This window comes from Chelonoidis abingdonii, chromosome 2 (assembly GCF_003597395.2).
Source record: "Chelonoidis abingdonii isolate Lonesome George chromosome 2, CheloAbing_2.0, whole genome shotgun sequence".
Lineage (NCBI taxonomy): Eukaryota > Metazoa > Chordata > Testudines > Testudinidae > Chelonoidis > Chelonoidis abingdonii.
Window position 1 is genome coordinate 64626429 of NC_133770.1, and position 25166 is coordinate 64651594.

The following is a 25166-nucleotide window of genomic DNA, read 5'->3' on the forward strand; positions in this document are numbered from 1 at the left end:
CCTCGGCTGGGAGGGAGGCGCTTCCGAGCGGGAAGCCGGCACTGCGAGGCGGCCCTAGGGCCTGGAAGACCGGCGCGGATGGAGCGGCTGCGGGTGCAGGCGGAGGGCGCGGCGGCGGTGGACGAGTACGTGGAGTACCGGAGGTGAGGGGCCGCCTGCGCTGGGGAGGACAATACCGCACTGAGCGCAGGGGCTGCGGATAATGTGAAGGCCCTTCCTGGTGTGGCTGAGGCGTGAGTCACCGCCACTCCCCCGGTCCTAGGGATGGGGCCGCAGATGGCTGCTGTGTAGTTCGCAGGCTCTTTCTCCTGCCCCCGTAGGGGCCGGCCTAGGCGGGGAGATGGCTGAGGGGAGATGGGGGGCGGGGGTTGCTGGTTGAAGCAGCAGGAGTCACTCTCCTCGGGGAAACATTTTATTAAAGCTGAAATGCCGTTTTACAAGAGAATGAACGTGAATCCCTGGCGGGGCTGCTTTGGAGAATGCAGGTAGGGGAATCCTCTAAATTAAAAATGTTGGACACTGGGTAATTTCTCAGCCAAATCAGCCTCTGCTGTTAGACCCCTGGGAACCTGATGCCATAATGCAAAATTATACCAAATATTTGATCTGAAAAGATTTTTTCTCATCCACTCCCAAAGATCTTTAGAAACCTGGAATCTTCCTTGTTTGGTTTTTTGAGACATAGGGGAAGGACGCTTTTTTCCTCCATGGAAACACCAAAGCAACAAAGCTTCTTTCTTAGTAAAGGGGAAGGAGTGTTTTGTAATTAAAAATGTTATTTAATACTCTACCCGAGGGTATAATCCTGATGTTATCTTCCTTTTGCTGTTAGACTTCTTTTTCTACTGTGCAATATGCTACTAGTGATTTTTAAGTTATCATTCATTGAAATTCTGGGTAGGAGAGCTCAGCAAAGTTTAGGAGTCCAGAATGTTTTCATGAGTTCTGTGGCTATGTCAGAACACTTTAGAACTTAAAAAAATGTTTCTTTTTCAAAAGGCAGGAGGAGGGAAATCTTCCAACTTTCCTATGCAATGCCTTTGTCTCTGATGTTATGGCTCTGTGAATATGTCTCTTCTAGCTTTGTCTGTGACTATTTTGACATGCAAGTATCTTTTTTGTTGACATGTTGTAACTGGGCACAGACTCACCCAGCAGCGCCTCCTGCTGGTTGTCCTCAGGAATCAGCATCCAGACTCCAGAGCACCCTCTTCAGGCTAGTGTTTCACCACCACTGCTGGCCCTCTATGTCTCCCCAAGGACCCCAGTGCCCTTTTAACTGGGTGCTGCCCCCTGGCAGTACCCCCACAGTTCTAGGTCTCCCCCTCCTAGGGGAACCCCCCCACACACTATTCCCACTTCACCTCAGTCTTGGCTCCTGCCCCATCTCACCCCCATTCACTGGGGCAGACTGCAGAATAAACCACTCATCACTGGCAAAGGAGTTCAGACCTGCTGCTTCTGCCTACCTATGGGCTGCCCCATTGCAACCCTGAACCTATTCAGCCTATAGTAAGGCCTGCAGCCTGGCCCTTCCCCAGCCAGGTATCTTGCATGGGTCCCTGCAGCCAAGCCCTTCTCCCTCTACAAACAGAGGGAGACTGAGTGAGCTTCTGGCTCACAGCCTCTTATAGGGGTTGGCTGGGCCTGATTGGAGCATGGCCACAGCTGAGCCTACTTTCTTCCAATCAGCCCAGGCTTCTTGCCCCAGCCACAGCCCTCTCATCTTTTAGATATTATATCTCAGTTTAAATATGATAGTTGAAATCATGTTTCTGTTTCCCCTGCCCAGGCGTGCTTGTATGCCTGCCATGTGCCCAAGAGTAAACTTTTGTGAAATAGTTTAGGGGGACAATAAGCCAGTTCTACTATTTTTTTCAGGAAATACAAGTTGACACATTTTATTTTGACAATTATAAAAATGTCCCCATTTATAAGAATCTATAGGTGCATCTTGTTAAAATAATAACTTTAAAAAAACAAAACAAAGTGATTTAGCTCCTGTTTTACTGAGCATACATGATGCAATAGCTTGCACACTATTTTTAGCTTAAGAAAACATTCAGTAAAATATGAAAGATGCAGGTAATCATACTTTTTATCCATATATGTTCAAAATGCTTTAAAAAAGAGGGTAACTTTCAATAAATTGTGATATCAGGTGTTGATGGAATGTATTAGCACATATTGCTGTGATATTGTACGTTACTGATATATTGTGAATTTGCATATGTATATTCACACTGTAGCTTACTGCAAAACAAGCCCATGTTATATCTATTGTAGAAAGTATTAACACATGCAACTTATCATAATAATACTATAAATTTTTATAGCATTTTATAAACATGAATGAATGAAATTTAACAACTCCGTGAGGCAGATAAATATTATTCCTGTTACACAAATGAGGAAACCGAAAGCCTTCTAGGGCTTGTTCTCACTGTGGAGTTAACTAGAATTATAACTTGAGTGTTGCCCCTTGAGTCCTGTACACATACACAGATCTGTAACTCGAGCATAGTTAATTCAAGCTGGCTGGCCTGTTGGGATGTAGGTTACTGTTCTGGTTAGCACGGCTCATCAGCTGCTTATAGCAGTGTTTCTCAACCGGGTTATGTGTACCCCTGGGGGTACACAGAGGTTTTCCACGACGTACATAAACACGTCTTGATCTTTGCCTAGTTTTACAACAGGCTGCATAAAAAGCACCAAAGTCAATACAAACTAAAATTGAATATAGACAAAATGAGAAAATAAGCAATTTTTCAGTCAATGTGCTGTGACACGTGTATTTTTATGTTTGATTTTGTTAGCAAATAGTTTTTAAGTGAGGTCAAACTTTGGGTATGCAAGGCAAATCAAGACTTCTGAAAGGGGTACAGTAGTTTGGAAAGGTTGAAACCTACTGGCTTATATAATTTTGTGCTGCTAATATACTATTCGATACAACTGGAGTGTTATTTCATGGTGTGGCAGCTCTCATTCAAGCTGGGTTAACGTCAGAAGAGTTAACTCAAGTATAGATAACTCTGGAGTGAAGACATAGCCATATAGCAGTGGCACCTGAACTTTTTAGGGTCATTCCTCCTTACCTCTGTCCGCACCTGCCCCCCCCACCCCGAGCCAGGGACAGGAGTGGAGTCACGTCTCCTGGGGCAGGTGAGGACATGGATAGGGGTAATGGAATGAGACTTAGAGTGGGTCTGGGGTTGGGAGTGAGCCAAGGCCGGGGCTAAGCGAGAGGCTAAGGCTGGGTGCGGGGGTGGAGCTGCAGCTGGGCTACGATAGGTGCAGGGCTGCAGTGAGGCTGAGGCCAAGGCCAAGGCCAGAAGCTGGGGATATGGCTGGGGGAAGGGCCAGAACAGAGTTGGGGAGTTGTGGTGCTTCCTCTCCACCCTCTGTGGGGGCTGGCCTGGGAACCATCGCACACCACTGAACATTCCTCTATGCCCCCCCAGGGGGTTGTGCCCCACAGTTTGGGGACCTCTGCTGTAGAGAGATGATGTGACTTGTTAGAGGTCATGCAGGAAGTCTGAGTCAGAGCTAGGAAGATCCCAGCATTCCTGACTTGCAGTCTGTTTTCTTCAATGAAAAAAAGAACTTGGTAGGTCGCCTCTTGACTCCATCCTTCGAGATACTTTTCATGGCATTAAAACCAGTTTATAAGCATTTGTTTAAAAACTTGAGTACAGTTCCTTACAAAGGCCATCTCTAGGGTATTATTATGGAAGATAAAATAATGTTCAGTGTTGTTTACTCGTGCATCATTATATGTTTTCAGAATTGCAACCTACCTTTGCCTCCCTCGATTTTACTGAAAGTTAAATGTAATTAAAATATTATGAAACACAATTACATGTTGCAGAATTGTAGGTGATGACGACGGAGGGAAACTCTTTACCCCAGAGCAATATGAAGAATACAAAAGAAAAATGTTACCAATACGATTACAGAACAGATTGTATGTGAGCTGGAGATCCTCAACTGGGATGGACTGTAAACTTGTGGGCCCGGAGACACAGTGTTTTTGTACCCATAGGTGAGGTTTTTTTCCTTGCTGCTGAACTTTCTTTTTACTTAGAAAATGTAAAATGCTTATAAAAAGCACTGTCATACCAGTAATGAACTTGAGAATCTAGAGATGTAAAGATTGATGTAATTTAAGGAAGTATTTTTGAGATGACAGAAATCATTCCATAGTGTTCCATAAATACATAAGAATGGCTGTACCGGGTCAGACCAAAGGTCCGGCTAGCCCAGTATCCTGTCTACCGACAGTGGCCAATGCCAGGTGCCCCAGAGGGAGTGAACCTAACAGGCAATGATCAAGTGATCTCTCTCCTGCCATCCATCTCCATCCTCTGACAAACAGAGGCTAGGGACACCATTCCTTACCCATCCTGGCTAATAGCCATTTTATGGACTTAAACCACCATGAATTTATCCAGTTCTCTTTTAAATACTGTTATAGTCCTAGCCTTCACAACTTCCTCAGGTAAGGAGTTCCACAGGTTACTGTGTGCTGCGTGAAGAAGAACTTCCTTTTATTTGTTTTAAACCTGCTGCCTATTAATTTCATTTGGTGATCCCTAGTTCATGTATTATGGAATAAGTAAGTAACTTTTCCTATCACTTTCTCCACATCACTCATGATTTTAATATACCTCTGTCATATCCCCCCTTAGTCTCCCTCTTTCCAAGCTGAAGAGGCCTATCATCTTTAATCTTTCCTCATATGGGACCCTCTCCAAACCCACAATATTTTAGCTGCCCTTTTCTAAACCTTTTATAGTGCCAGTATACCCTTTTTGAGATGAGGATACACACTGTATGGAGTATTCGAGATATGGGCATACCATGGATTTATATAAGGGCGATAAATATATCTCAGTCTTATTCTTCTATCCTCTTTTTAATGATTCTAATATCCTGTTTGCCTCTGCACACTGCGTGGCCATCTTCAGAGAACTATCCACGATGACTCCAAGATCTTTTTCCTGACTCACATAGCTAAATTAGCCCCTATCATATTGTAATATAGTTGGGGTATTTTTTTCCAATGTGCATTCTTTAACATTTATCCACATTAAATTTCATTGCCATTTTGTTGCCCAGTCACTTAGTTTTTGTGAGATCTTTTGAAGTTCTTCACAGTCTGCTTTGGTCTTTAACTATCTGAGCAGTTTGATATCGTCTGCAACTTTGCCACCTCACTGTTTACCCCTTTCTCCAGATCATTTATGAGTAAGTTGAATAGGATTGGTCCAAGGACTGACCCTTGGGGAACATCACTAGTTACTCCTCTCCATTCTGCGAATTTACCATTAATCCTACCCTTGTTCCCTGTCTTTTAACCAGTTCTCAATCCATGAAAGGACCTTCCCTTTTATCCCATGACAGCTTAATTATGTAAGAGCCTTTGGTAGGGACCTTGTCAAGGCTTTCTGGAAATCTAAGTACACTATGTCCACTGGATACCTCCCCTGTCCACATGTCTGTTGACCCCTTCAAAAACTCTAATAGATTAGGAAGACATGATTTCCCTTTACAGAAACCATGTTGACTATTGCTCAACAGTTTATGTTTTACTATGTGTCTGGCAATTTATTCTTAACTATTGTTCTACTAATGTTCCCGGTACTGACGTAAGACTTACCGGTCTGTAATTGCTGGGATCACTCTAGAGCCCTTTTTAAATATTGGCGTTACATTAGCTAACTTCCAGTCATTGAATACAGAAGCCGATTTAAAGGACAGGTTACAAACCTTAGTTAATAGTCTGCAACTTCACATTTGAATTCTTTCAGAACTCTTGTGTGAATGCCGTTGGTCCCAGTGACTTGTTAATGTTGAGTTTATCAATTAATTCCAAACCCTCTTCTAGTGACACTTCAATCTGTGACAGTTCCTCAGATTTGTCACTACAAAAGCCGGCTCAGGTTTGGGAATTTCCCTAACATCCTCAGCCGTGAAGACTGAAGCAAAGAATCCATTTAGTTTCTCCGCAATAACTTTATTTGCTTTAGCGCTCCTTTGTACTCGATCATCAAGGGCGTCACTGGTTGTTTACCAGGCTTCCTGCTTCTGATGTACTTAAAAAACATTTTGTTATTACCTTTGGAGTTTTTGGCTAGCCGTTCTTCAAACCCAACGGTAATACAAAACACCATTAACACCACCTATACCGAAAAGCTACCGACCACTATGCCACCTTCATGCCTCCAGCTTCCATCCTGGGCACATCACACGATCCATTGTCTACAGCCAAGCACTGAGGTACAACCGCATCTGCTCTAACCCTCAGACAGAGACCAACACCTACAAACTCCCACCAAGCATTCTCAAAACTGCAATAACACAAAGCTCCCACAGAAAATAAGGAAAGAGATCAACAAGCAGACGTGTACCCAGAACCTCCTACTGCAAGACAAACCAAGAAAGAAACAGACAGGACTCCACTGGCCATTACATATAGTCCCAGCTAAAACCCTCCAACGCATCATCAGGGACTACAACCCATCCTGGACAATGATCCACACTTTCACAGGCCTTGGGTGGCAGGCCAGTCCTCGCCCACAGACAACCTGCCAACCTGAACATATTCTCACCAAACTGCACACCCCACATAGTAACTCTAGCTCAGGAACCAATCCATACAACAACCTCGATGCCAACTCTGCCCACAATATCTACACCAGCGACACCATCACAGCGACTAACCAGCAGTCAGCCATACCATCACCGGTCATTCACCTGCACGTCCACCAATGTAATATACGCCACCATATGCCCAGCAATGCCCCTCTGCTATGTACATCGGCAAACTGGACAGTCTCTACGCAAAAGATAAATGGACACAAAATCAGATATTAGGAATGGCAATATTCAAAACCTGTAGGAGAGCACTTCAATCTCCTGGCCACACTATCGCAGACCTTAAGGTGGCCATCCTGCAGCAAAAAACTTCAGGACCAGACTTCAAAGAGAAGCTACTGAGCTTCAGTTCATCTGCAAATTTGACACTATCAGCTCAGGATTAACAAAAGACTGTGAAATGGCTTGCCAACTACAAAACCAATTTCTCCCCTTGGGTTTCACACCTTCAACTACTAGAACAGGGCCTCATCCTCTCTGATTGAACTAACCTCGTTATCTCTAGCTTGCTTGCATATATATATTTGCCTCTGGAAATTTCCACTACATGCATCTGACGAAGCGGGTATTCACCCACGAAAGCTCATGCTCCAAAACATCTGTTAGTCTATAAGGTGCCACAGGATTCTTTGCTGCTCTATCATTAGACTCTCCTCTAAGAGAAGTCTGTGTCCGATCCAAATGCTCCTCTGCAGCAGTCGGCTTTCCCCCATCTCCTAGTTTAAAAACTGCTCCACAACCTTTTTAATGTTTAGTGCCAGCAGTCTGGTTCCAGTTTGGTTTAGGAGGATCCCATCTCTCCTGTATAGGCTCCCCCATCCCAAGAGTTTATAAATGCAGTTTATGCTTGAAACCGTGAGTCTATCAGAGACTGAAATGGTGAGAAGTAAATTCAAGAGTTTAGAGCTTTGAAGCTACTGATATATTTACACTTATTGTGTGGATCTATAACCATGTGATTCGATCGCCACATACTGATTTGAATATATATACTTGAAATGGCACCAAAAACAAATGTAAAGGTCTGCCATATTTTTTCACTAGGGTATAACTTAAAGCACTTGAAACCCCACACAGCGTTGAAAATTATCTTTGGTGAGAATGAGCACTTTTTTTGTTTGTAGAAGAACTAATTGTATCTCTGCATTAAACTTGAAATCTAAATTATAAATTCCTTAAATAAATTTTTAATGGTAAATGCTGAATGACTTTGAGCTGTAATTGTTTGCAGTATTGTTGCAGCCGTGTTGGTACCTCACCGACCTTATCTTTTTGAACTATAATGGTATTGTTATAGCCAATATGCATATGTACTGATTTATTTTTTTCTGTTTTTAGGTATAAACAACACAAAACAGATTATGAAGAGATTCCAGAAGATCGTCCTATTTGTGTACCCTGTCGAGTGAGCTGTTGCCAGTGCAAATCCTATCACTATGTCCCTCTAAATGGCACTCAGCCCATTCGTTGTAGATGCAAGCACTTTGCTGATCAGCACAGTGCAGCACCTGGATTTTCCTGTAACTCTTGTAAGTTAGTTTCCTATAAATACACATACAGTATTCTTTACTGCTAATTTAAGAAGCATACGCTTTAAATACAGGTATATTTTCTAAACTTAGCAGGAAATAGCACTTCATGCCCATGCAAGATTATTGGTAACACTGATTTAACGTACTAATGGTTAAATCCTGGTATCACTGAATTCAGTGGAAGTTTTGCTATTGACTTTAGTGGGACTAGGATTTGGCCCTAAAACAGGAATTATTAACATCAGCAGTTAAACTACGTACTCAACTATCAGAAGGGTAGCTGTGTTAGTCTGTATCCACAAAAACAACGAGGAGTCCGGTGGCACCTTAAAGACAAACAGATTTATTTGGGCATAAGCTGTTGTGGGTAAAAAACCCGCTTCTTCAGATGCAAACTATGTACTGATTTTCTGTCTTTTAGATCTCTTGAAATGATATATTGATGGATATTTTTAGCCAGATTTCTGGATTGTAATTGCATGAAGTATGTGAAACAATTTATACGAGAAGGATCTCATAAACCAGTTTTGCTTGCAGAATGGGGAATAATATCTAACAGAATAATATACAACACTGGTCTCCCATGTTTAAGAAAGATGAATTCAGACTGGAACAAGTGCAGAGAAGGTTTACTGTGATGATCAGAGGAATGGAAAACCTACCTTATGAGAGGAGGCTCAAGGGGTTTGGCTTGTTTAGCCTAGCCAAATGAAGCCTGAAGGGAGATATGATTGCTGTATCAGAGAGGGAATGGAGTTATTTAAGTTGAACACCAATGATGAAACAAGAACAAATGGATATAAACTGGCCATAAATAGGTCTAAGTTTGAAATTAGATGAAGGTTTCTAACCATTAGAGGAGTCAAGGTCTTGGACAGCCTTCCAAGGGCAGCAGTGGGGCAAAAAGCCTAACTGGTCTAAGCTTATGGAGGGGACGGTATAATGAGACTGCCTAAAATGGCATATGGCCCATCAGTGACTGCTAGTACAAATATTCCCAATGGCTGGAGTTGGGACACTAGATGGGGGCGCTCTGAGTTACTACAGAGAATTTTTTCCTCAGGTTTCTGGCTGGTGAATCTTGCTGACATGCTCAGGGTCCAACTGATAGCCAATTTGGGGGTTGGGAAAAAATTTCCCCCCAGGTCAGATTGAGAGAGACCCTAGAGGGTTTTCACTTTCTTCTGCAGCTTGGGGCGTGGGTCACTTGCAGGTTTAAACTAGAATAAATGGTGGATTCTGTGTAACTGGAATCTTTAAATCATGATTTGAAGACTTCAGTAACTCAGTCAGAGGTTATGGGTCTATTACAGGAGTGGGTGAGTGAAGTTCTGTGGCCTGCAATGTGCAGGAGGTCAGCCTAGGTGATCACAGTGGTCTCTTCTGGCTTTAAAGTCTATGCCTGTAAATAACTTTCCCAAGGTCTCACAGGGAGTCTATGGCAGAGCTGGGAAGTGAACCCAGGTTGCTAGAATCCCAGACCTGTGACTGACCAATTAGACCATTCTGTATCCTGGTTTAAGTACATGAATCCTTCTTGGCTAGGCATATGTTGGGCTGTATGCTGCTGCTTCTGGGTGACTCTCTGCCCATTCCACAGAACAGCCAGATCCAATTGGCAGGGGAGGTTAAGAAGTTAGATAATGGTTGCTGCCATCTGGGGGAGCATTACAGCAGTGGATCTCACTTGCTAGTTGTTACCTTAGCTCAGAGGTGGGCAAATTTTTTGGCCTGAGGGCCACATCTGGGTATGGAAATTGTGTGGCGGGCCATGAATGCTCATGAAATTGGAGGTTGGGGTGCAGGAGTGGGTAAGGGCTCTGGCTGTGGGTACAGGCTCTGGGGTGGGGCCAGAAATGAGTAGTTGAGGGTGCAGAAGGGGGCTCTGGGCTGGGGACGGGGATTGGGATGCAGGAGGGGGTGAGGGCTCCGGGGTAGGGCCAGGGATGAGGGGGCTGTGGGTGGAGCAGAAGGGTTTGGCGTATGGGAGGGGGCTCTGGGCTGAGGCAGGGGATTGGAGTGTGGGAGGAGTACAGGCTTAGGGCTGGGGGTGCATGTTCCAGGGTGGAACTGGGTATGAGAGGCTTTAGGGTGCAGGAGGGGGCTCCGGGCTGGGGGTTGAGGTGTAGGGGGTGAGGGTTGGGGCATGGGGGGAGGTCAGGGATGCAGACTCTGGGCAGCGCTTACTTCAAGCAGCTCTTGGAAGCAGCAGCATGTCCCCCCTCCGAGACCAGCTTCTATGTGGAGGCACAGCCAAGCAGCTCTGCAAACTGCCCCACCTGCAGGTGCTGCCCCCGCAGCTCCCAGAAGCAGCAGCATGTCTCTCCTCTGGCCCCTACGTGGAGGGACAGTGCTGGCCAGGCAGCTCTGCATGCTGCCCTGTCCACAGGTGCCCGATTGAGCCAATGAGAGCTGCAGAGCCAGTGCTTGGGGCAGGGGTAGCATGCGGAGGCGCCTGGCTACTCTGACATGTGGGGGCTGGAGGGGAGGACATGCTGCTGCTTCTGGGAGCAGTGTGGAGCCACAGCACAAGCAGGGAAAGCCCCCAACCCTGCTCCCTGGTGGGAGATGAAGGGCCAGATTAGAAGGTCTGACAGTCTGGACGCAGCCTGCGGGCTGTAGTTTGCCCACTCCTGCCTTAGCTGAAGCTGCCTCCAACTTGTTGAAATTGTTTGATAAATTGTGGGAGCACAGTGCACAATCAATCCTTTGATTTGCCTGGGACTGATTCTAGGAATGGAACTCAGATCTCCTGATTCCCATGATTTAACCACGTGTTCATCCTTCCTCTTGTAGAGCTTCCAAATGGGAAGTGTGATTGGGTACTTACACATGGAAGGAAATCAGCAGTGCTTGAGAAAGCAGCAATTTAGGGAAATTCTCTACTATGTGTGATAATAAATGAACAGACTCAATTATCATCTCACTCTGAATACTTTTTATTTTTAATTTAGGTTCCAAATGTTCAGGATTTCACAGCTGCTTTACCTGTGGGTGTGGTCAGCCAACATATGCACATGAAACGGTTGTGGAAACCAAACAAGAGCGCTTAGCCCAGGGAAAACCTGTGGGACAGGATGTTCCGTATGCTGCAATGGGAGGATTAACTGGCTTTAGTTCACTGGCCGAAGGCTATATGAGACTTGATGACAGTGGAGTAGGTAAGTGCAGAAGACTTGAGATAACATTTTGATCCTTTGTCTATTTAATTTTCATATTTGAAAATCTGTTGAATATTAACTTTCAGGGCAAGTTAGACCTTCCCATAGGATGGGGACTCCAAATCACTGATTTTTTTTTTCATAGATTTAAAGGCCAGAAGAGATCATCATGATAATCTCTGACTTCTTGTAGAAAAGAAGCTATAGAAATTAGAGGCTATGACATAGTTGGCATCACAGAAACTTGGTGGGATAATATGCAGGACTGGAATATTGGTATAGAAGGATACAGCTTGCTCAGGAAGGATGGCAGGGAAAAAGGGAGGAGGTGTTGCCTTAATATATTAAAAATGTATCAGAGGGGTAGCCGTGTTAGTCTGGATCTGTAAAAGCAGCAAAGAATCCTGTAGCACCTTATAGACTAACAGACATTTTGGAGCATGAGGTTTCGTGGGTGAATACCCACTTCCGACAAAGAATGGCACAATAAAGCCAATGGATTTCAAGAAGACAGACTTTAGCAAACTCAGGGAGTTGGTAGGTAAAATCCCATGGGAAGCAAGGGTAAGACTGTTGGCAGTTTTTCAAAAAGACATTGTTACGGGCACAAGAGCAAACTATCCAACTGCGTAGGAAAGATAGGAAGTATGGCAATAGACCACCCTGGCTTAACCAGGAGATCTTCAATGATCTAAAACTCAAAAAAGAGACTTACAGAAAGTGGAAACTCAGTCATATTACAAAGGATGAATATAAACAACACAAGTATGTAGGGAAAAATTAGAAAAGCCAAGGCACAAAACAAGATCAAACTAGCTAGGGACATAAAAGGAAACTAGAAAACATTCTACAAATACAGTAGAAGCAAGAGGAAGACCAAGGACAGAGTAGCCCATTACTCAGTGAGGGGGGAAAGACAATAACAGATAATGTGGAAATTGCAGAGGTGCTTAATGACTTCTTTGTTTTGGTTTTCACCAAGAAGATTGGTGGTGATTGATGGCTAACAGTGAATGCCAGTGAAAATGAGGTAAGATCAGAGTCTAAAATAGGGAAAGAACAAGTCAAAAATTACTTAGACAAGTTAAATGTCTTCAGATCACCAGGGCCTGATGAAATACTAAAATACTCAAGGAGTTGATTGAGGAGATATCTGAGCCATTAGCAATTATCTTTAAGAAGTCATGGAAGACAGGAGACATTCCAGAAGGCTGGAAAAGGGCAAATATAGTGCCCATCTATAAAAAGGGAAATAAGGACAACCTGGGGATTTACAGATCAGTCAGCTTAACTTCTATACCTAAAAATATAATGAAGCAAATAATTAAGCAATATAACAGTCAGCATGGATTTGTCAAGAACAAATCATGTCAAACCAACCTGATAGTCTTCTTTGACAGGGTAACAAGCCTTGTGGCTGGAGGGGTGAAGCATTAGATGTGGTCTATCTTGACTTTAGTAAAGCTTTTGATACTGTCTCACGTGACCTTCTCATAAAGAAACTAGGGAAATACAACCTAGTTGGAGCTACTATAAGGTGGGTGTGGAACTGGTTGGAAAATCCTTCCCAGAGTAGTTATCAGTGGGTCACAGTCATGCTGTAAGGGCATAACGAGTGGGGTCCCACAGGGATCGGTTCTGGGTCTGGTTCTGTTCAATATCTTCATCAGTTATTTAGATAATGGCATACAGAGTACACTTACAAAGTTTGCGGACTATACCAAGCTGGGAGGGGCTGCAAGTGCTTTGGAGGATAGGATTAAATTTCAAAATGATCTGGACAAACTGAAGAAGTGGTCTGAAGTAAATAGGATGAAATTCAATAAGGACAAATGCAAAGTACTCCACTTAGGAAGGAACAATCAGTTGCACACATACAAAATGGGACATGACTGCCTAGGAAGGAGTACTGCGGAAAGGGATCTAGGGGGTCATAGTGGATCACAAGCTAAATATGAGTCAACAATGTAATGCTGTTGCAAAAAAGGCAAACATTCTTGGATGTATTAGCAGGAGTATTGTAAGCAAGACATGAGAAGTAATTCTTCTGCTCTACTCTGCGCTGATTAGACCTCAGCTGGAGTATTGTGTCCAGTGCTGGTTGCCACATTCCAGGACAAATGTGGACAAATTGGAGAAAATCCAGAGAAGAGCAACAAAAATGATTAAAGGTCTAGAAAACATGACCTATGAGGGAAGATTGAAAAAACTGGGTTTGTTTAGTCTGGAGAAGAGAAGACTGAGAGGGGACATGATAACAGTTTTCAAGTACATAAAAAGTTGTTACAAGGAGGAGGGAGAAAAATTGTTCTTCTTAACCTCTGAGGATAAGACAAGAAGCAGTGGGCTTAAATTGCAGCAAGGGCAGTTTAGGTTGGACATTAGGAAAAACTACCTAACTATCAGAGTGGTTAAGCACTGGAATAAATTGCCTAGGGAGGTTGTGGAATCTCCATCATTGGGGATTTTGGAGGCAGCTTGGACAAACACCTGCCATGGATGGTCTAGATAATACTTAGTCTTGTCTTGAGTGCCGGGGACTAGACTAGATGACTTTGAGGTCCCTTCCAGTTCTGTGATCCTATGAAATTCATTCATTAATTTCTGTATCCAGAAGAGTACATTCTGGTTGAATGACATTGACATTCAGTGAAGACACTGAAAACTTCTACTTGATATTCCGCTGCATATATATTCAAGAACTGAGTTGGCCCTCTTAGCCACAGAGTTTTATTGGGATCTCATGTGCCACTTGGTTATCTAACACATAAGTATAAGTCCTTGTCAGAAGCACTTCTTTCCAAGATACAGTCCCCCATCCTGCATGTGTAATCTAGTTCTTTGTTCTTTAGATGTCCAATTTTGCATTTGACCATACTGAAATGCATGTGATTTGAATGAACCCAGATTACCAAATTATTCAGATAAATGATTTTTTTTTCCAGTGTAAGGCACAATTCATAGTGGGATTTCAAGCTTATTTGTTACAAGTCTACAATTAATACTCAGTATATAAAATTGGACAAATGTAGAACTGAGCTGTTATCTTACACCACTGGTTCTTAGAGAACTTCTGATTCTCTCTATTCCTCTGTAATATAGTTTTGAATATAGGAGTCTTTATTTTGAAATACTGTTGGTATTTAATTATATTTTAAATTCTGGGTCTGGTCTCCACGATCTTTCTGTAATGTAGTTACTGTATAGTACAGTCACAGCAACAGAAAGAGAAGAGCTCAGCCATTTCATTTCTTTTCAATCCATACTTTGGTTCTTTTACCACACCTATTTTCTTCTGGTATTCTGGATGATACACAATGTGTAATTTTTTCGTATGGTTTACTACATATCAGCATTATTTATTTTAAGTGATAGGTATATTTGGTTTCCATCATGTATGACTCCTAACGCTTCTTGTGAAGCTAATTTTTTTCCAATATGTTTTCTTTTAGGGGCACCCTCTGCTGAATTTCTAGAGTCACCTAGTAGTAGCATGGACCATCCATTTCTAAAAGCATTCCAAGGCCCCTCCAGTTCTGCACAAGCCAGCTCACAATTAACAGGTGGTAATGAAATGAACTGACCATTTTTTTATTTAATTTTTTTTTAAATTGTGGTATATTATTATACTCACTTAGTATAAAGGCACTGTATAATGTTGACTTTTTGATGAGTTAAGGAAAGCTTAAAGGTGTACATTAGAGTTCAAAACTAAAGCGAGTATTTAAGATTATTTCCTCTAAGAGGATGTATGTAATTAATATACAAACTTTTCTGTAATCAAGATTTTCAAAACAGAAAGGTTTTTTAATTGTTGTTTTAGAAAATCTCTCTCCCATTAGTTTAATATGAAACTAGATTTTCTTGATGTTGTTGCCCTCCCCCTGCACCTGTTTCCTTCCTTAATAATGGAATCACCTATTCACTGGAGTACCATCTCTCCGTTTTTGTTTCCCAGTAAGAGATCATTGTCTGAAACGCACTATATATGTATTTACTCAGTGTAATATTGTGTAGCTGGTTTCTCGCTATATGGACATAGCTGTGAGGTCACTTCTGCCCAATTATGTGCCATGGCTAGTAAGATGGTAGTCACAATCTAGCTCCTCTGAGGCCTTTCAGAGAAACTGCCAGTCTTTTCATTCCAGACCTAGTTAACAGTGCTGCTTACTTGGCTGAAAATATTGCTTTTAAGTAAAATAGGACACTTCTCCCTTGTGCAGACTGAAATTTATTTGAAAATATTTTTCCAAACTGATTTGAAATCAATAAAACAAGTATTTTAAATAGACATTTGTTTTGGTTTTTTTTTCAGGTGGTTCTAATGCAGCAAAGCAAGTTTCTAATTTAAGGAGTTCTGAAGAAGATGACATGGCTTACTTTGAAAAACAGTACCAGGAACGGGTAAGTCATTGTATTTAGAGCTTAATACAGACATGTTCCTTAAAAATAAAGTGGCTGAATTTAAGATGAGTAAAGTTAAAATTGAACTTGCCTACAATGGTTCACATTGCTTTAACTGCTATTCTGATCCTGAAAAAATGTATTAGCATTTCAAAATGAGGATTACAACATAGTGACCTAATAGTGTAGATCCATAGGCCAATCATATCTGGAACAGTTCAGTGACCTTCTTACCTAGATCAGGCAGTTTTAATTTAACAACTTAACTTGCTTTGGCCAGAGGAAAGCAAAAGCATAATTGCACCAAAATATCAAACAATCACAGAAAGAAAAAACTCAGTAATTGTTTTGGGCAACTAGGAGAAACTGTGTAAAAACAAACAAACCCCCTTCAGATACTCAGGAAAGCATGAACTGCTACTCTCAGGCACAAAACTTCTTAATATCGCTTTAATTTATATGTTGTCATTCAGATTCTGGTTTAACTCAGTATTACTTTATTCCACGATCTTAGCCAGAAGTGAATTCTACTCATTTACCAACTCCTCTATAAAGTAATATTTCACTTAACTGTTATGGTTGTTTCTTGCATCAGGTGGTTTTTTTTCTGTCGGAACTGGTCTTTGAAACTCTGAATCTTTTCTTGAGAAACATTACGAAAATAAAGAAGAAATGTGCTGCAAATTTTGCAAATGTAATAGTTTATAGATATAGCATTACTACTAAGTCTCAAAACTTTTTCCAGTATTTTCTTTTCCTTGGTGAAGAGGCTGAAAGAATTTCAGATATTTCATCCAATCCTGCTAAGACTGAGGCATGTGTTTTTTTTGAGCACATGAGTAGTCCCACAACAGGACTACTTACCCATGTGCATGACTTTAAGCTTGTAGCTCTTTGCAGGGTGCCTTACTCACTTTTTTGTCAATCTTCTCCATCTTCCCAATGGGGATCCACCACCATGGCAGCAGCGAGGTCCATCTCTAGCTGGCCCCTCACACACCAGTACCAGCAGAAACAGCAGGGGAGTACCTTCGATCACTTACTACTTTCGGAAAATTTCCTTTAATTTTCAAAAGATTAAAGTGAGGCTGTGACTCCTCTCCCAATCCCTCCCTCAGCTCAGGAACCATCACCAGGAATAAGGCAGCCTAAGGGCTTTGTTCTTTTAAAAGGAAGGAGCCCCATCCCAGCTCCTCTAGACACTTCTCCACATGCTGGCCAGGAGGCCACTTTTCAGCTCTTACGCAGACAAGACTAAAAGGTAAGTGTTATTTCTCATCCTCTACATCTCCCTCCCAAAGCAGGTAAGAGCAACAGGGGTGTCATTACCACACAGACAGTTTATTTCAAGGAAATGGATATCTGATCCCATTGACACTTCCTCTTACGGGACTCAGCCCTATTATTGTCATTTATTACATTTTCCATTCCTGTTATGCCTCCATGCTTCTAGCATACCCACCACTGTTCCAGGAACACACTGGGCTCCAGCTCTATCCCTTCCCAGGACTCAGCCAAGTTACAGCTCCAAAATATATCCAACAGAGCTGTCTTTCCTATGGCAACTGGTGAACCAGAAAACTGTTCCTTCACTTGGAACATCCCATGGCAACATTTACTTCGTTACCTATCACAGTTCAAATTGGGAGAACCTGTCCAAGAAAACAGGAAAGCAAAAATAAGAAGCTAGATTTGAGACATAACACACCTGTATGCTGCACAGGTCCACTACATAGTCCACAGGCCAGAAACAGACAGCACAAGGCATCACAAACTGAAGCTGATGTTGATCAATGCAAGACCTGCCACTAGGGTATGTCTACAGTACGAAATTAGGTCGATTTAATAGAAGTCGATCTTTTAGAAATCGATTTGATACAGTTGATTGTGTGTCCCCACTGAGCACATTAAGTTGGCAGTGTGCGTCCACAGTACCGAGGCTAGTGTCGACTTTCGGAGTGTTGCACTGTGGTAGCTATCCCACAGTTCCCGCAGTCTCCACTGGCCATTGAAATTCTGGGTTGAGCTCCCAATGCCTGATGGGATAAAAACATTGTCACGGGTGGTTCTGGGTACTTGTCATCAGGCCTCTGCCTTCCCTCCCTCAATAAAAGCAATGGCAAAAAATCGTTTCTCGCCTTTTTTCCTGGGTTACCCATGCAGACAACATAGCACGGCAAGCATGGAGCCCGCTCAGCTCACTTTCACCGTATGTCTCCTGGGTGGTGCTGGCAGATGCGGTACTGCAGTGCTACAGCATCCTCTTGTCTTGCCTTGCAGATGGCAGATGGTACAATACGACTGCTAACCGTTGTCGTCCCGTGGGTGCTTCTGGGTGACCTCAGGTAGGTTGATCGGGGGCACCTGGTCAGACATGGGTGCTCCTGGCCAGCCTCGGTGAAGTTGGTTGGGGGTGCCTGGACAAAAATGGGAATGACTCCAGGTCATTCTCTTCTTTAAGTTTTGTCTAATGGAGATTAAGTCCTGCCTGGAATATCATGTCAGCTGGAGGCTTATGCCTCAGGCTGCTCTCCCAGTAGGCAGCACTGCACGGTCGCACCTACCCCAGCCTACCCCTTGCTCCCATGGCTCATGAAGCCTGGACAGTAGTAAGGAGCAGTTCAACTATTGGCTGAGCAAGTGCATGATCGTGGTATAATGTACCTTTGAACATTTAAAAGCTCGCTGGCTCAGTTTACTGACTCGATTAGACCTCAGCAAAACCAATATTCCCATCGTTATTACTGCTTGCTATGTGCTCCGCAATATCTGTGAGAGTGAGGAGGAGATGTTTATGGCAGGATGGGAGGTTGAGGCAAATTGTCTGGCCACTTATTACGTGCAGCCAGACACCAGGGCGGTTAGAAGAGAACAGCAGGGCACGCTGCGCATCAGAGAAGCTTTGAAAACCAGTTTCATGACTGGCCAGGCTACGGTGCGAAAGTTCTGTTTGTTTCTCCTTAATGAAAACCCACCCCCTTGGTTCACTATACTTCCCTGTAAGCCAACTGCCCTCCTCTCCCAACTTTGATCTCCACTTGCAGAGGCAATAAAGTCATTGTTGTTTCAAATTTATGCATTCTTTATTAATTCGTCACACAAATGGGAGGATAACTGCCAAGGAAACCCAGAAGGGGTGGGGGAGGAGGGAAGCACAGGAGTGGCGTAGTTGTAGGGGCACCCCCTAGAATGGCATGCAGCTCATCATATAAATGGCATGTCTGGGGCTCTGACCCGGAGTGGCTGTTTGCCTCTCTGGTTCTTTGGTAGGCTTCATGCGGCACTGCTGCGGGTCCCTGTTATAACCTCTGTCTTTCATGCCCTTGGAGATTTTTTCAAATACTCCAGCATTTTGTCTTTTGAAACGGAGTTCACATAGGGAGGATTCGTCTCACCATTCAGCGATCAGATGCAGTACCTCCCATTCGGTCCATGCTGGAACTCTTTTGTGATTCTGGGATTCCATGGTCACCTGTGCTGATCAGTTCGCTACGCTGGCCAAACAGGAAATGAAATTCAAAAGTTTGAGGGGCTTTTCCTGTCTACTTGGCTTGTGCATCTGAGTTGAGAGTGCTGTCCAGAGCGGTTACAATGGAGCACTCTGGGATAGCTCCTGGAGGTCGATACCGTCAAATTGCATCCACACTACCTCAAATTCGACCCAGCAGGGTCGATTTCATTGCTAATTACCTCGTCAGGGACGAGTATAGAAATCGATTTTAAGAGCCCTTTAAGTTGACAAAAATGGCTTTGTCGTGTGGACGGGTGCAGGGTTAAATCGATCTAAGGCTGCTAAATTTGACCTAAACTTGTCGTGTAGACCAGGGCTGACAAACAATACATTACCTCATCAGTGATGAGGCATCTGATATAGCCTGCTTCACCAAGACCTGGCTGGATGACAGAGCAAGTCCTGTACTAGCCAACGGCATTCTCCCACGATACTTGGTACACCCCTGACCTAGAAAGGACAAAAAGCCAGTTGTTACTCCATTCATTTTCTTTGCAAATGTCAAATGCAAGCGAGGAGCCTCAGATAAGACAACTTTATTTGAATTCATTCATCTGACAGTCAAAACCAGAGCAGAGAGTGTGTGTGTGTGTATAGATTTTATGCTGATTTACAACCACTGCAGAAAAGGGTTCATGAAGGAACTCACTGGCATGTGGTTGGCAGTGGTGGTGAAATACCCCAGACTACTTGTCCTGGGAGATTTCTGTGTTGATACTAACAAGGCCACAGATACAACCCCCTCAAAACTCATCATCTCTCTTGTCTCCCTAGGACTTTCATAGGTCATCTCTGGCCTTTTGGTTTCAGTTTTTACCAAAAAATTCTGAGTTTTACAAAAGCAATTCCCCCCCAAATATTGGAAGGGTCAGAACTTCCCAGCTCTCCTCTCTGGAAGGTGAGGTGGTGGCTTGGTAACCTGGGTGGCCCTGGTTTCTGATACACCATCTCCTTTTCCAGAGTGGAGGGGATGGATCAGAAATACTGGAATGACTTGAGTGCTGATGTATATACTGCTGTCAATCCCACACCCATCACATACATATTACCTGCTCTATAGATAGCATGGATGTTTATAGCATTCAAAGCAAATAAGTTAGTGAACTACTTTTCATGCCAAAATTAGTCAAAAATGAAAAATTGTATTTGACTATGTTTCAAAACATAAGGACTGTTTTGGATGTTAAAAACACAAAAACAGGAGAGAAGAGGAGAGAGATATTTACAGAGAAAACTGCAAATTCATTTTTTGCACTGATTTTCACCCATTTTTTGCAGGGCCACCCAGAGGATTCAGGGGGCTTGGGGCAAAGCAATTTCAGAGGCTCCTTCTATAAAAAAAGTTGCAATACTATAGAATACTATATTCTCATGCGGGCCTGGGGCAAATTGCTCCACTTCCCCGCCGCCCCCCGGGCAGCTCTGATTTTTTGTAATAAACATTGATAAATTTCCAGGAAATTTGAAACAAAAACAGAAAATTTAGGGCCTTACCCACATAGCTAACTCATATTCCAACGAATTCCAAAGACTGCTAAAGGATAACGGCACCCCGCCCACGGGGTGAGGAATCAAGGACCTGGTCAATCATTATCACTCTACTGCCTCCGCCATTGACATATTTGCCCCCAAATAGCCTCTTCTCCCCATTGCCCACACAGATTATCTTGATTTTATGACACCCTGTGCCGGATGAAGAGAGAGGGTGGACACTCAAGTGCTAATGGCAGAATACAAAGACTGATTCCGACAGGATGAAACAAATTCCTCAAAGCCTGTACTGAGGCTGCATTACAAGCCGAGAGAACCTTCCTATCAGCTTTCTTTGAGGCTGCCAAATCCCACCCCAAGGGGTAAATTCCTTCAATCCTGAATGCCTACAATCTGCATCAGAGCCAAGAACACCAAGCACCACAAAAAAACTATCATCCTACTTCACTGAAAAGATCATGCACATTCAGGAAGTCGTCTCAAACAGCATGCATCTGCTCTGCCTGCACTCACTAATCAAGAACCAGCTGCATTCTCAGAATTCAGTAAATTGACTCATCAAGAAGTTCTGGACACCCTAAAGGAGTCTTGATCCAAGACTTGTTCATCACTCTTTCACAAGCCATGAAGGGCATAGGTCAGATTCGCAGCTAGTGCCACTCCTGAGTGAAATAGCCAATGCTTTGGTCATGCTGTCTAGAGTGGTACACGACTGCGTGCCAGCCTCAGGGCAGACAAACTGACAAAAGCAGGACAGATATCCCAAACTAGTGGTATGTATTATAATTAGATTTTAACAATCCAGTAACAAATGTGAACTCCTGGATCACTGTAACAGTCTTACCATGGAGTCACAGACCATGCCCTTGGGCTCGGCAATCTGTCTTGCCACGCAGGCAAGCTGGATTTAGTGATAAATGGTCACTTACACCAGAAATCGTAAAACATTTAGGTTGCAAGCAGTCACTCACCCCAAATCAATTTGTACCTTAGATCTCACACCAAAGACAATGCTGGTAGCTAATCCCATAGTAAATTAACAGAGGATTTATTAACTAGGAAAAAGAGATGAGAGAATTATTTACAGTTAAAGCAGGTAACATGTATACACAAAAGAGTTCGGCCTATGGTTCCATGTCAACTATCTTTATTTCCCTCTTGCAGCATTCTAACTCATGGGATGAGGCATTCTGCATGTGCTTCTCCCTGAGTGGATGGGGTAATCAACAAAGCTTTTGTTCTACAATGGCCCACAACTTTGATAGCCCTCCTGGATGAGCTGGGGGAGCCACTCTTCCCATGTGAGTTCACAAGTTCAGAGCAGTCATTTTTAAAGTTATAAAACAAACTTATATTTTACCTTGTAGCATGGTATATAGACATTACAATTGTAATGTTAATGCATGAAGCAACTTAGTCATTTTATAGCATCTAAACACATCCTTACAAGTCTAACACCTATCTAGAACAATATTAGCATGCAGGTGAGCTGGTCTGGTTTCCAGCTATGAATTTCTCAGTACTCAGCTGACATCTACAGACTCTGCAAGAGCTGGCACTTGGTTTATCAGCATCACAGCCTCATTCAGAGAAGGAATCTTCCTTTCCTCCTTCAAACACAGAATAGTCTGACCAACATTGAAGAAACTCATGCTGGCCAACCCAGTACTAGCCAACTATCACATAGTGTCAATCGTCCTGTTCCTGAGCAAACTCAGAGAAACTAGCAAAGGGGACAACTACAAATCCATCTAACAGAAGCTAACACTCTAGACCTGGCACAGTCTGGATTCAGGCCAGAACACAACTGAAACTGGATTAGTAGCACTGATGGATGATCATCTGCTGTCAGTGATAGAAGACAGACATCACTTCTCATCCATTGCAGCGTTCAACACTGTTGACTGTGAGGTACTGCTGTCTCACCTGAGAGAAACAGAGCTGCAGCTTCCTGTTCGTGGCTGGGCCCTCCAGCCAGGTCACTAAGGTCCTTCCCTTCCAGGGAAATCAAAGTCCTTCCAGACCAGCTGTCTGGCTGGTGTCTCCAATGGCTGGAAGGGGAACCCAGGCCCACTCTCTACTCCGGATTCCAACCCAGGGACCCTATAACAGTGGCTCTTAACCTTTTCAGGCCACCGTACCCCTTTTAGGTGTCTGATCTGTCTTGCATACGCCTGAGTTTCACCTCACTTAAAAACTACGTGCTTACAAAATCAGACATAAAAATACAAGTGTGTCACAGCACACTATTACTGAAAAATTGCTTACTTTCTTATTTTTACCTATAATTATAAAATAAATTGGAATATAAATATTTGTACTTACATTTCAATGTATAGTATATAAAGCAGTATAAACAATATATTGTCTATGAAATTTTAGTCTGTACTGACTTTACTAGTGCTTTTTTTTTGTAGCCTGTTGTAAAAGTAGGCAAATATCTAGATGAGTCCCCCTGGAATACCTCTGCATACCTCAAAGGATGTACATACCCCGGCTGAGAACCATTGCCCTGCTGGAATCGGGCCCCGTGCCTTAGGTGCCTTTTTAATTTTTTTACTCACCCCGGCTGCCGGGGTCTTCTGCGGCCCCTCTCCAGAGTGCCGGCCAGAGCTCGGCAAGCCCTGCGGCCCTACTCTCCTGGCCGGAGCTCCGGCTGGAGTGCGGCAGCCCCACGGCACCGTGACCCTGGCCGGAGCGCAGCAAGCCCCGCAGCCCCGCTCTTCCAGCTGGAGCTTCGGCCGGAGCGCAGCAGCCCCATGGTCCCGCTCTCCCGGCCGGAGCTGTGGCCAAAGCGCAGCAGCCTCTCTTTGATTTCTTTTTTTCCCCTGTCTCTCAAGGCAGTGCAGTGAACATTGATGCACTATAGATCCACACACTTTCTCAATACAATTATTCAAAATAATGTTTAATGTACCCTTGAATCACACTCCTGTGAGTGCTGTACACCAATTACTGACTTCCAAAGTTATGGAATAATTAAAGTAATTATTTATTATCCTTCAAAGTAATTGAAGGAGTTGCCACAATGAAATTGCAATGGGATGAATATAAATCCACAATAAAAATGGTAGTCAGGTACATATTTTGATAAATCAAAGCATGCAGTAAGAAACTAGTGAAGGGAAAATCAATTGGGAGGAAGAATGACCTTGTGGTTAAAGCACCAACCAAGAACTCAGGAGAGCTGCCTAGACCTTCTTTGTGACCTTGAGCATACTAGTTAGTCTTTTGGTCTGTGTTCTACATCAGTGAAGTGGTGTTAATAGAATTCCTCTTCATCTAATGGGTATGAGGATAAACTCATATTTGTGAGGTACTGTGGTGTTGAGGGCCAGGTAAGTACCTAGATTTCTATTATAAAGTAGTAGTTTAATTAGTACTGCATTGTTCATTTGTTGACACTAGTGCTCGTACCATTGCTGTTTTTCTTTATTACAGCTGAAAAAGGAGAAGGCTGCTAAACAGAAAGTTAAAGGCCTGCTGCTATCAAAGAATCCATGAAGATTAATGAAACAAAGGAGTTTTTGTAATAGAGAATTATCATTTTATTTAAGGGTATTTTCATGGTATTTATTGCACACACATATTTTCTAGTTTCTCAGTATTAACACTGCTATATTAAAGTATTGATGAAATTCATTTAAAAATACTTGGTGATTCTGGTTCTTTCAAATAAAATTATTCCTTTTTATCAAAGCAGCTTGACATACTATCTAAGCTCTCAAATATTGCTGCATGGATCTTACCTTTATAGTAGAAGACGTGTCATGTGTAGTAGAAAATGATGGTTTTTAGAGACTTCTAGAATTTTTCATTTAGGCTTTGATCCAGCAAACACATGTTTAAGTGCTTTGCTGAATCAGAGCCTTAGGACATCAGGTAAAATATACATTATACACCACATCATATCCTCGGACTTCTATTATGTACTTGCTTCTTTATATGTGGATTTAGAATTCTTGTTCCTAACTTTCTACTCACTGGGGTTGTAGTACACGTAAGGATGACACGGAAAGTCGTGAAGCGTTCCATATTTTTAGGACACCGTCAATACCACACTGAATAACTGAGACCGCAGACCAGGGAAATAACCCACTTCCTTCCCTGACGAACCAAGGGACGCACCCCACCCATGTACTTATCTGCTACACCGATACTAACTTGGACTCCTTATTCATTCCAGGAGTGGCGAACCCGAGCCCACTTATCCACTGACACTTTAAAAACCCTTGCACCCCAATCTGGATCTGTGCATGTCATGCGATATGTGTGTATCTTTTCATCCTTGCAAATGATATCTGTAACCCCCCATAACCAAAGCCTGATCCCAGATGTACAGTACCTTCCCTCTTAACTCATGTATATTTCATTTTAAACATTCACTTTAATAAAATGTTTAACACTGGA

General features: G+C 43.0%; 1 protein-coding gene across 4 annotated transcripts; it reads left to right on the plus strand.

The window, feature by feature from the left end:
* On the plus strand, positions 1 to 25166 carry FAM221A (family with sequence similarity 221 member A). Of its 4 annotated transcripts, none has more exons than XM_032773867.2 (7): positions 1 to 143; positions 3869 to 4042; positions 7996 to 8186; positions 11144 to 11350; positions 14803 to 14913; positions 15666 to 15754; positions 24198 to 25166. In XM_032773867.2, the coding sequence occupies exons 1-7, from the start codon at positions 79 to 81 to the stop codon at positions 24258 to 24260; spliced, it is 900 nt and encodes a 299-aa protein (XP_032629758.1). In that variant the 5' UTR covers positions 1 to 78; the 3' UTR covers positions 24261 to 25166. The 4 variants fall into 4 exon arrangements, with proteins under 4 accessions (XP_032629758.1, XP_032629760.1, XP_032629759.1 ...); XM_032773868.2 differs by lacking the exon at positions 1 to 143 and adding an exon at positions 390 to 485; XM_032773870.2 differs by lacking the exon at positions 1 to 143 and adding an exon at positions 3360 to 3607.